Consider the following 13,104-nt stretch of genomic DNA (forward strand, 5'->3'; position numbering starts at 1 on the left):
TCCTGGGGCCCCTTTCCAACCTTTGGGGTTGCCTCCTGGCGGAGCTTAACAGGCCGAGGCAGCTTCCTGAGCAGCCTGAGGTTGCTCCAGCTGGGTAGAGACGGCCACATTCCAAGCTCCGGGGTGGCAGGGAAGCTGGGCAGGGAGTTCCTACAGGGAGCGGCAGCCCAGGCTTGGGCAGGCAAGCACTGAAGGGTGGTTCCTCCTTCCGCGGAAAGCCAGAGGCCGAGGAGATGGAAGAACAGGTGTTCAAGGGGGACCCGGACACCCCTCACTCCATCTCCTTCTCGGGCAGTGGATTCCTCTCCTTCTACCAGGCTGGGGCCGTGGACGCCCTGCGGGACCTGGCCCCCCGGATGCTGGAAACAGCCCACCGCTTCGCGGGGACATCGGCGGGTGCTGTGATCGCTGCCCTGGCCATCTGCGGGATTGAAATGGGTAAGGCCTGTGTTCTGGGTCCCCTGGGAAGTCTCTTGGGGGACTCCACAGAGACAGAAGGAGCCTGAGGGAGGCTGGGGATGCTTTGGGGGACAAAGCCAGGCCTGGATGGCAGGAAGGGAAGGGAAGAACTGGTTGGAGTAGGACAGCAGCAGCTGTGACATTTGAAGGTTGGGGTCTGCAAGGCCCCAGTCTCTGACCTGCAGGGTGAGCCTGGACCCCTGTCCCTCTCCCTCAGTGCCCTTACCTGTGAGATGCTCTGTCTCCCAGCGCCTGGGAGAGTGAAGGGCAGTATCTCCCTCAAACATTGAACATGGTGCTGTCAGAAGCTACACTGAAGCACAGTCATACATTGGGGTTCAGTGTTGCTCCTGCCTGGCCTCTTTCAAAATGAAAATACCCTTGGGAGAGGCAACTCTTCAAATCTCTATCACCCTGATTGGGATGTATTGTCCACCATTTCCAGGTGGCTGGAAAGACGAATGCCCCGAGGCTGGAAGGGTAGACAGGAGAGAGCCCAGAGTGGGAGAAGAATAGGAAGGGGTGGGGAGAGAAGACAGAAGCTCTCACTTCACCTTCTGTCCTGCTGGTCCAGGAGCCCCAGCGAGAAGGACTGCTACGTTGCTCACCCAGAGAGAGAAACTGTCCCAGGGAGCAGATGCGTCTAGCAGCCCCGAGGAACAGGCCCAACAGCCTAGTGGGCTACCTTGGAGGGGCATTTATTCATTTACGGAGCTCCTGTTCTAGACGGGGCCATGTTCCAGGCACTGAGGACAAAGTCCCTGCCCTTCTGGAGCAGAAATTCTAGAGAAAAGAAGCAGATAATAAACATCGAAACAAGGCATCTTCTAGGATAAGGTCAGGAAGTGATATGATCCATGAATAAAATTAAAGCGGGAAAAGGACTGAGAATAAAATGGAGACTATTTTAGGAAGGTGGTCAGGGAAGCCTTTCTGAGGAGGTGCCATTCAAGCCTAGAGCTGGGTATGGTGACAGAACAAGCTACTGGGAGCTCCTGAAAAGGAGAATTCCTGGTGAAGGAGCAGCCACAAAGCCTGTGGTGTGGAAAAGGTGGTGGGAGGTCAACCCGGGCCAGGTCATGTGGCCTCAGTAGCAAGCTCTGATCTCACCTAAGAGAGGGGAGCACAGGCGGCTGTGACAGTGGGTGGGGAGGGGCAGAGAGCGTGAGCTCCTCACGTGGGATCCCAGCTCTGCCGTTTCATGACGCGTGCCCAAAGCAAGTTATTGAACGTTCTGCGCCTCTGTTTCTCTATCTAGAAAAGTGAGATCCTAGTCGTGCCTGGTTCCCGGCATCGTTATAGCAGCCGTCTCCAGCCTTTTTGACACCAGGGACTGGTTTTGTGGAAGACAATTTTTCCACACACCAGGGTTGGTGGGGGATGGTTTCAGAATGATTCAAGCGTATTACATTTGTTGTGCAGTTTACTTCTATTATCATTACATTTTAATATATAATGAAATAATTATACAACTCACCATAAGGTAGAATCAGAGCCCTGAGCTTGTTTTCCTGCAAGTAGACAGTCCCACCTGAGGGTGATGGGAGCCAGTGACAGATCATCAGGCATTAGATTCTCATAAGGAGTGTGCAACCTAGATCCCTCCCATGAACAGTTCACTAGAGGGTTCACCTCCTATGAGAATCTGGTGCCGCCACTGATCTGACAGGAGGCGGAGCTCAGGCGGTAAGTTAGTGAGCAATGGGGAGCCACTGTAAATACAGATGAAGCTTCCCCTGCTGCTTACCTTCTGCTGTGAGGCCTGGTTCCTAACAGGCCACAGACCCGGGGCCATGGCCTGGGGGTTGGGAACCCCTGGTTATAGGATTGGCTGAGCTAATATGAATCCCTGTTTAGAACAATACCTGGCATATGGCAAGTGTTCGGAATGTGGCAACCATCTGATTAGGCTTCTTAAGATCTCTGACCGATGGGCAGAATGTGTTTGAGGGGGCAAGGTGGAAACTAGATGAGGGAAGAGATTGGGTTCAGGATGTGCTTTGAAAGTAGAGGCCATGAGACTTACTGGAGGGACGGCTGGGCTGTGTGAGGGAGAGGCTGCAGACAATAGCCTCCTCCCAGCCCAAGCAGGGTACTTCCTGGCTGGGGACCTCTATGCTGGGTGGAAAGTCTTTATTTTAAAGAATAATAGTAATGCCCATTCACTGAGTACCTCTCTATATAAGATTTTTTTTCTTTTTAATATCTCACAAGTAATAAACACATTTTTCTCACTGGACAAAATTCAAACAATGTGAAAATGTATAGAGTAAAAGTAGAAAGTAGAAAGAGGCCAGGCACGGTGGCTCATGCCTGTAATCCCGGCACTTTGGAAGGCTGAGACAGGTGAATCAGAAGTTCAAGACCAGCCTGGCCAAATGGCGAAACCCCTTCTCTACTAAAAAAATACAAAAATTAGCCAGGCATGGTGGTGCACACCTGTAGTCCCAGCTACTCGGGAGGCTGAGGTGGGAGATTGCTTGAACCCCAGAGGTGGAGGTTGCAGTGAGATTGTGCCGCTACACTCCAATTTGGGTAACAAAGCCAGACTCTGTCTCAAATAAATAAATAAATAAATAAATAAATAAATAAATAAAGAGTAGAAAGAAAGCCTCCATTTGCCTGGGTGCCCCTAATCCCATCGTCCCTCCTCTAGCCAGTGCTAAGGGCTAGGCATGGATCTTTCCAGATCTTTTTAACGCACTGTCTTCTGTGAATGTAGCCGTTAATGGCTCTTCCACAGTGAACTCCGGGCCTTCAGAATGGGGCTAGGGTGACAACGCCTACTCTGTCCTGGAGTCACAGAATTCCTGCCTTGAAACACCTGGTGCAGGGATTCTCCTTCCTTTTCCAGGCACCTGCGTTGCTCGTCTGCTCCATTACTCTCACTTTTCTGTCTTTATGTCATCTTAAAATATAGCATCTGGGCGCAGTGGCTCTTGCCTGTGATCCCAGTACTTTGAGAGGCCAAAGCAGGAAGATTGTGTGGGTCCAGGAGTTCAAGACAAGCCTGGGTAATACAGGGAGACTCCATCGCAAAAAAAAAAATCAAAAATTAAAAAAAATAATTAAAAAAAAGAAGAAGAAGAAGAAGAAAGAAAGAAAGAAAAAAGACTTTTCAGAATTAATTTAACTCATTCAGTTTGATGAATACCGCTGCAAGCCTACTTGACCAGGCTGTGATGGTCATGGACGGCAGTGGTGGGAACTAAAACCTATAAAAAGGACATCAAGCAGCGGGGTGTAATCAAGGACTAGACTGTGGGCTGCTCATAATGATGGCAGAAGTCCAGGGAAGGGTGAGGGAGGTGTGTGTGGGACTCACTCTGTCCACTCAGTAGCATGTTTATGAGACTTGTCAGTGTCACTCCAGTCTAGTTCATTCACTCATTTAACTGCCATACAATTTACTTTTAACTAGCACTTCCTTTCTATCAGGCACCATTCTACCTCTGGTATATTAACTCATTCAGTCCTCACAACAGCCCTCCCAGGTGAAAACTGTTATTACCCCATTTTACAGAGGAGGAAACTGAGTCACAGAAAATTTAAATAAGTTGCCTACAGTCACATGGATAGCACTTGGTAAAGCTAGAATTTGAACCCAGTCTAGCCAGAGTCTGCATTCTTATCCTTTAAATTGCCCTGCTTAACAATGCAATGTTAAGGGGTGCAGAGGCAGGGTTGGGGAGTCTCTCTGAGCAGGTGGAATTTCCACACAGAACTGAAGTGGGTAAGGGAATGAGCCCAAGAATATCTTGGGGACAGCATTCTATGTAAAGCAAAAGTCCCTTCGTTAGTTAGAAGCTGAAAAGGAACCAGGTCTAGGTCTCCGGTTTTTCTTCAAGTCTCTGTATTCCTATGCCACAGTACAGTTAGTCATTTTATTGATGGATATGACCAATTTCCTTGTTGTTACCACCGTGCTTGTTTGTGTCTCCCATGCTCACATGGAATGTATATCATTCTAGGGTATTTGTGTCATTAACTTTGTTAACGACTTTGATAAGTTACTCTCCAAAGCAGTTGTACCAATTTAATCACAAGCAGCAGATATGAGTTCTAATTTCCCCACAATGTCACACTTGAAAATCTTATGCCAATCTAACAAATGTGAAATGGTATCTCATCTACTGTATTTAATCTACCTATCCTGATTGCTAGTGATGTTCAGCATCCCCACGTACTTATTGACCACTAGACGTTTCCTCTTCTGCAACTTGCCTGCTCACCACATTTCCCTGTTTTTTTCCTACTGAGTTATCTTTTTTCTTTAATGTGTAGATGTTCTTTATATATTCTGTACACTTATCATTCACCAGTTATACACAATGCACCTCTCTTTTCCCACTCTATTTCTTGTATTTTTATTTTGCTTTGATGTCTTTAGTTACTCAGATTTTAATTTTAATGCTGTCAAATGTATCCATCTTTTCATCTTACAATTTGGGTTTTGTTTTGTTTTTGAGACTGGGTCTCATTCTCTCACCCACATTGGAGTGCAGTGGCACATTCATGGCTCACTGCAGCCTCGAACTCCCAGTCTCAAGTGATCCTCCTGCATCAGCCTCCTGAGTAGCTGGGACCACAGGTGCGTGCCACCACGCCCAGCTAATTTTTAAAATTTTTTCGTAGAGTCAGGGTCTCACTATGTTGCCCAGGCTGGTCTTGAACTCCTGGGTTCAAGCGATTCTCCCTCCTCAACCTCCCAAAGTGCAAGGTTTACAGGTGTAAACCACTGCGCCTGGCCATCCTCTTATATAATACGTGTTATAAAATATCTTTATTACAATTATTTCTTCTACATTGTCTTTCGAAAGTTTTAAAGTTTTCATATTTAGGTTAATTCCTCAGGAATTCATTTTGTTGATGGTTGAGGTAGAGATCTAATTTTTAAATTGTTTTGCCATGTGATAGCCAATTAGAGGCTATCTCCACACTTACTTGAAATGCTGCTTCTGGAATATTCAAGTGTCTCTTCTATTCTGTTGGCTCATTTGTCTATTTCTGTTGTAATCATTATAGTCTTATAATAAGGGGTTCATCACCTATGACGAGCAATCTCCTCCTCTTCCTCCTCCTTTTTTCTTCTTCAAATATTGCCTCCATTATGTTTGGCCATTTCCCTGCCCCATGTGAAAAGCTCTGCTGGGCTTTTGACTGAAATTGCATCTTCCCATTTATAAATACAGTTGATCTTTCTATTCTGGTCTCTTTTTTTTTTGTCCTTCAGTAAAGATTTTGTGTGTTTTATTAGATTTATTTTTCCCTTGTAGTTTTATTTTTTATTGCTATGGGAAATGGGATCTTTTTTTTACCTATAGTATTTTCTTTCTTTCTTTCTTTCTTTCTTTTTTTTCCTCTTTTGATACAGAGTCTTGCTCTATTGCCCACGCTGGCATGCAGTGGTGTGATCTCAGCTCATTGCAACCTCCGCCTCCTGGGTTCAAGAGATTCTTCTGCCTCAGCCTCCTGAGTAACTGGACTTACAGGCACCCCCCACCACACCCAGCTAATTTTTGTATTTTTAGTAGAGATAGGGTTTCACCATATTGGTCAGGCTGGTCTCAAACTCCTCACCTTAAGTAATCCACCCACCTCAGCCTCCCAAAATGCTGGGATTACAGGTGTGAGCCATCGCACCCAGCTAGCATTTTCTGAGGCCCTCCTCAAGGTCATGTCCCTACTTTTGTAGCCAGCTTGGGGCTTTTCTGTCCTGAGATCCTGTGTTTTTTTTCTGTGAAAGCTGAGGTGGCAGAGGTGCATCTTCTGACATGTATGCCCAGTTTTGCGACCAGGCCAGTGCAAGTCACATGCAAATGTTTGTAAAAACACTTAACACAGTGCCTGGTTTTTACTAGAGAGGTGCTAACCTTCATTAACCCATTCATTCACCTAGGAGGGGTGGTCTCCGTGATTGCCACTGGGGGGTCCAGAGTTTCCAATCTTGTCAGACGTGGGGTTGGAAACATGCCTTGAAGCTGCATTTGCATAATTTTGAAAAATAAAATGTTTCTTATAAAAGAATAGTGATTTGGCAGACTTAAAACCCTACTCCCACTTAAGCTACTTCTTGGCACCTTTCTCCCCATAAAAAACTGACAAGCCAGTCTGTCCCTCCGTCCTTCCCTTCCTCCCTCCCTCCCTCCCCTACTTCCTTCCTTCCTTCCCTCCTTCCTTCCTTCCCTCCCTCCCTCCCTCCCTCCCTCCCTCCCTCCCTCCTTCCTTCCTTCCTTCCTTCCTTCCTTCCTTCCTTCCTTCCTTCTTTCCTTCCTTCCGTGTTAGTTGAGCATATACTAGGCCCTGCAGAGGATGTGAAGATATAACACAAAATGAAACTCTGATCTTGCTACAAGGAGCTTACAGTCCACTCAAACTTAAAGGCAGCTACCAAATAGTTATAATGCAAGAAAGTTCCAATTGAGCCGGGTACGGTGGCTGACGCCTGTAATCCCAGCTCTTTGGGAGGCCAAGGCGGGCGGATCACGAGGTCAGGAGATCGAGACCATCCTGGATAACACAGTGAAACCCCGTCTGTACTAGAAATACAAAAAATTAGCGGGGCATGGTGTTGGGTGCCTGTAGTCCTAGCTACTCGGGAGGCTGAGGCAGGAGAATGGCGTGAACCCGGGAGGCAGAGCTTACAGTGAGCTGAGATCGCGCCACTGCACAGCAGCCTGGGTGACAGAGCAAGACTCTGTCTCAAAAAAAAGAATAAAGAAAAAAAAGAAAGTTGCAATTGAATGTTAGAGAATTATAAGGCATAGGAGTGCAGAAGGATGGAGAAAACACTTCCAAACATGGAAGGCCTCATAGAAGTGGCATTTGGGCTAGTCCGTGCTTGAAAGGTAAGTAGAAGTTGGACAGGTAGAGACAGGTTGGGCAGGAACCAAGGCTTCCAGCAGGGATGTAGCATGACAACACGACAAAGCCACGCAGTGGGGAAACGTGGTGCCTCCAGAGCATGGTAAACAGTGCAAGTCAACTGACGTCGGGAATTGAAAAGTGTAGCCTCTCCTGTGGTCCAAGTGCCCCTGCCATGTCTGCACTCTAGCTAGTCGGAAAGGGAAAAGGGAAGGGCACAGTCCTTTAGAGCAGGACTCGGAGGTGACACACGTCCTGTCAGCTACATCCCATGGATTGCAATTTAGTCACATGGTCACACCTGACTGCAAGAGAACCTAGGAAATGTAGACTTTATTTTGGGAGGCCATGTGGCCAGCTAAAAATCGGAGGTTCAATTACGAAAGAAGAAGGGGAGAATGGGTATTGGGGACAACGAGCAGTCTGCGTTGCAACAACCATAATCAATGGCATGAGGATCCTGGAGAAACTCTGCCCCTGCCTGAGACCAAGACCATGACTTTGTAATCACAAAGTTGGCCAGGTGCCTTGGCTCGTGCCTGTGAGCCCAGAATTTTGGGAGGCTGAGGCGGGAGAATTGCTTAAGGCCAAGAGTTTTAGGCCAGCCTGGGCAACAAAGTGAGACCCTGTTTCTACAAAAAATAAAATAATTAGCCAGATGTGGTGGCTTATCCCTACAGTCCTACCTACTCAGGAGGCTGAGGTGGGAGGATCCCTTGAGCCCAGCAGTCTGAGGCTGCAATGAACTACAATTGTGCCACACTGCACTCCAACCTGGGCGACAGAGTGAGACCATGTCTCTAAAAACAAACAAACAAACAAACAAACAAACAAACAAACAAACAATCACAAAGCCAAGTCCAGTTTGTTGTCTGGGAAAAGGCTCAGCTCTGGCCCACCAGCAGCTGCCCTTCTGGCAGTGGAAGCATGAGAGCTTCGGTCCTGCAGCAGGGGGCCTGGGCAGTGTACCATGGCACCTATTGTGTCCCCTGCCTAGAATGACCCTCTGCCCCCCTTTCAGAGAGAAAACCTTCTCCCCAGACACCATCCCATTTTACCCCACTCCATCTCTCTTTTCCATGATGTCCAGTTTGCCCATAAAATCTGTCCACCTATTCTAGCATTTGATGTTGTACAGTCTTAACTGTTACAGATACGGTGTCTCATTTCATCCACTAGGTTGGCTGAGCAAGCTGAGATCTTGTGGGTCCTATGGCTCCCACAAACTGCTCATAAAACAAGAGCTCCTTGATAACGTCCTGGTGTTTGCTGGCTATTGGCCAGTGTGACACTGAATGTGTCTTTGCAATTTGTATTTTGTAGTTTCCCTGGCTCTTGGATGATTTTCTGTAGTTATGGATATGGATAATGCTAGGATATTACAGTGTCAAGGTCAGCAAGTCCAACTCCCTCATTTTACAGGTAATTGTATTTAGACCCTGGGAGAGAAAGTGACTAGTTGGAGACAGACCTCACTTAGGTCAATAGTTTCCAAACTGTGTTCCAGGGATCCGTAGGGTTCTGCAGATGGGGAGGAAAAGCAGGGGACAGACACGTCTGAAGCCCTGGCTGCACTAGTACAGCCCTGCTGTTGTCCATCTCATACATGGGGGATCTTTCTAAAATTATATTTGAAGAAAATCTTTCAGTAATTTCTTTAAAGTTTGAGAATTGCTGTTTGAGCCCGGTTCCCACAAGATGCAGACAAGGAGGTTGAGGATCAGATTTTGGCTGAATTACGGTGATGAAATAGATGATTCATTAGCTCATTCATTCTAGGTCCTGGGGATCTGGCAGTGAACAAAGCAGTGGATGTCCACCCTCATGAAACTGACATTCTCTTGGTGAAATTAAACCATAGAAAATTAAACATATAAAAAAGGCCAGCATGCGTGCTCAAAGGAGAAGATAAAGCAGGGAAAGGATGGGAGAATGACGCAAGGGCACAGTGTTGGGTGGGCTGGCCTGCGAAGGCCCCTCTGAGGTGGATGAAGCTAGGAGAGAGCCACGTGCACTGAGGGAAGAGAGTTCCAGGCTGAGAGATCTGCAGGGGTAGTTACCCTCCGGTGCAAACATGCTTGTGTTCTCAGAAAGGGAGGTGGCTTGTCCCTCTGGACAGGAAACAGGCTTCAAAGGGATCTTGCAAAACACATGAGAGATCCAGAGGAGCTGTATGTTTTGCCCCCTGCCCCGCAAATGTGTGCACAACAGGACCCAGCACAACTCCTCCCGTGGAGACAGAGCACTGGAGAAGTATTTTGATTGGCCTCCCACACCCAGGCCAGTGCTACCTTTGGCAGCTCCTGCCCGTCCAGTAGCTGAAATTCTCCTGGGGTCCTGGAGCTGAGGCTGGCTGGTTATTGTCATTGATAGGTGGCTCAAGGTGTATTCTGGTCCACTGGGACTGGCACTGGGCTTCCTCTGTGAGAACCTCGCTTTAGTAACTCCTTTCCTTGGTCACTCATGCACCCATCTTTGTCACCAGTTGAGGAATGAGACATGGTCAGGATTGGTGGAGAATACAGTTCCCAGAAAGGAGGAGGGCTGGGGCTGAACTTCCAACTCTGCCCCTGAGTTCCGTGGGTTTTTGGCTGGCCAGGGACCCATCTTGCCCTTGGTTTTGCCATCTGTAACTTGGATAATTGGAAACACATCTCTTGGACATTATAGTGAAAGACAAAAGAAGTCATGGATGCGTTCCTGGCCCAGTGCTTGGCAAATATTAGTCACAAAATAAGTCTTTGAAGAATGAATGTTGAATGAATGGATGAATAGGTGAAAAGAAAATTACCTTGAAATAGAAAAGCATAGATAAAGCAGCACTTTCCAAACTCAAGAATGTCCCAGAGAACGAATTAAACCTTATTAAAACAAACAGGCCGGGTGCGGTGGCTCACGCCTGTAATGCTAGCACTTTGGAAGACAGAGGCAGGCGGATCACGAGTTCAGGAGATCAAGACCATCCCAGCCAACATGGTGAAACCCCGTCTCTACTAAAATACAAAAATTAGCATGGTGGCATGTGTCTGTAATCCTAGCTACTTGGGAAGCTGAGGCAGGAGAAATGCTCGAACCCAGGAGGCGGAGGTTGCAGTGAGCCAAGATTGTACCACTGCACTCCAGCCTGGCGACACAGTGAGACTCCGTCTCAAAAAGAAAAAACAAAAAACAAAAAACAAACAAAAACAAAGATGACTGGAATCCAGCCTGGTCTGAGCAATGTTTTTCATGGTAATTGTGAGCTCATCTGCACAAGGACTTGGTTTTTCTGCGGGAATTCTGTGTGGCCCCAGCAGTGGAAGGACCCATCTCAGCTAGTCTGCACTGGCTCTGGCCAAACACCCTAGGATTATTGCTGACTTGGGAACACTTTTCATGTTAATTACTCTGTAGGTTGTATCAATTCAAGCTCTAAACCATATGTAATACAGATTTGGGTCTTCCATTTTTATGGGAAACTGTTTTTTCACCCAGATCCCTGTGCAGACACAAGCCACTGGCACCTCGCAATAGCCCAGCAGCCTTTGGAGGGTCCTAGCTTTAAGCAGAGGTCTCAGTTCACCCAGCCCAAGAATGCAGTCCCTGTCCCTGACAGTTTCTGGTCTGGTAACAGTCCCCGCAGTTACCACATCATCAGCTTTCCTTCTCATGTCACTGACTTTCAGTTCCCTCTTCATTTCTTCCTTTCTCGTGAGTTCAACCATGTCTTACAACTTTGTTTTATATTTTATTTAATATTGCACTTTTTATTGTTATTGTTTTTGTTTTTGTTGTTTGAGACAGGGTCTCTGTCACCTACGCTGGAGTGCAGAGACGCCATCATAGCTCACTGTAACCTCGAATTCCTGGGCTCAAGCGATCTTCCTGCTTCAGCCTCCTGAGTAGTTGGGACTATAAGCACGTGCCACCATGTCTGGCTAATTTTTAAATTTTTTTGTAGAGACAGGGTCTCACTATGTTACCCACACTGGTCTTGAACTCCTGGCCTCAATCGATCTGCCTGCCTCCAGCTCCCACAGTGCTGGGATTACAGGCATGAGCCAAAGCACCTGATCTCTTGTTTCTGAAGCTGGAGAGGTTCCTCTTTAGCTCAGCCCACCGTACTACTGGAGCTGGAAGTTCCTTAAGACCTGAATGAGAACCTCCATTTTTTCCTGTTGCAGGTATGTAGGTGAGTGTGAGTGGGTGTGTACGTGTATATGTTGCCCAGATGTAACTTGGATTTCAGTCCTGGCTGCTGGGGACACTTTCAGAATCAAAATGTCTTCATTAAAAATCACTCCAAAAATTAGTTATCTGAGATGGCAGTGTTTTCTCTAAAAAGGTATTCTGCTCAAATTCACATCCTAGTGTCTTTCGAATAACAGCTATTTACCAAGCACTTAGAATGTGCCAGGTCCTGTGCTAAGTGCTTCATATGCATCATTTACTCTAATCCCCTCACAACCCTATGAAGCGATACTATATTTATATTCACTTTACAAATGAGGAAACAGGGATTTAGAGAGATTAGATAATTTTCCCAGGTTTATACAACAGAGCCAAGACTGGTATTTCTCTAAATGTCTACATTCTACATCCTCTCTAATCATGATTTCAGAAATTGCTTTGCAAGCAACATGACAGTTTTCTTGTTACACTCCATGGGTCAAGCAATTATTTATACATTGGTTAAGAAAGTGAGATCAGGCCGGGTGCAGTGGCTCATGCCTGTAATCCCAGCACTTTGGGAGGCCAAGGCAAGTGGATCACCTGAGGTCAGGAGTTTGAGACTAGCCTGGCCAACATGGTGAAACCCTGTCTCTACTAAAAATACAAAAAATTAGCCAGGCGTGGTGGCAGGCACCTGTAATCCCAGCTACTCAGGAGACTGAGGCAGGAGAATCACTTGAACCCAGGAGGTGGGGAGGTTGCAGTGAGCCAAAATCGTGCCATTGCCCTCCAGCCTGGGCAATAAAAGAGAAACTCTGTTTCAAAAAAAAAAAGAAAAAAGAAAGAAAGTGAGATCGAATGGCATGACAAATACAAAAGGACTTTTTATACAATATTATGGAGATGGTGTCATTGTGTAGTTGTTGTAACTCCCACTACCATGTTGGACCCAGTATCTTCCATCTCACTCAAAGGAACTTATGCTTTACATGTTTAAACCTCTCCATCCAAATGGGTAAAGATTCATTTTCCCCAAACAATCCCTTGGACTTTTTAGTAGAAGAATATTGAATGGAAGATCTGGTAAAGCTCTGAATGTGTTCGTTACGCAGTAGAAACATCTATTTGGAAAACAACTCACGTAGGTGACATATGTTAATCCATCCCCCTGGTATCAGAAGGTGCTAACTGAGCCCCTGTGAGCGCAAGACACTGTATCCCCAACAGCCTTGCTTCATCTGTGTGTATGTGTATGTGTTATTTAATTTAATTTAACTTTTTTGAGACAAGAGTCTAGCTCTGTCACCCAGGCTGGAGTACAGTGGCAAGATCTCAGCTCACTGAAACCTCTACCTCCCAGGTTCAAGCAATTCTCCTGCCTCAGCCTTCTGAGTAGCTGGGATTACAAGTGCCCACCATCACGCCCAGCTAATTTTTGTGTTTTTAGTAGAGACGCGGTTTCACCATCTTGGCCAGGCTGGTCTTGAACCCCTGACCTCATGATCCACCTGCCTTGGCCTCCCAAAGTGCTGGGATTACAGGCGTGAGCCACCGCACCTGGCTTGATCTGTGTGTTTTTTTTTTTTTTTGAGACGGAGTCTCGCTCTGTCGCCCAGGCTGAGTGCAGTG

General features: G+C 46.7%; 1 protein-coding gene across 1 annotated transcript in view; it reads left to right on the plus strand.

The window, feature by feature from the left end:
• Window positions 1–233: 233 nt before the first annotated feature.
• PNPLA1 (patatin like phospholipase domain containing 1) overlaps window positions 234–13,104 on the plus strand; it is a 38,198-nt gene continuing 25,327 nt past the window's right edge. Inside the window, exon 1 of the mRNA XM_025383850.1 lies at window positions 234–438. Coding sequence (XP_025239635.1) covers window positions 234–438 — 205 coding nt within the window. The remainder of the gene's footprint in view (window positions 439–13,104) is intronic.

Source organism: Theropithecus gelada, chromosome 4 (assembly GCF_003255815.1).
Source record: "Theropithecus gelada isolate Dixy chromosome 4, Tgel_1.0, whole genome shotgun sequence".
Lineage (NCBI taxonomy): Eukaryota > Metazoa > Chordata > Mammalia > Primates > Cercopithecidae > Theropithecus > Theropithecus gelada.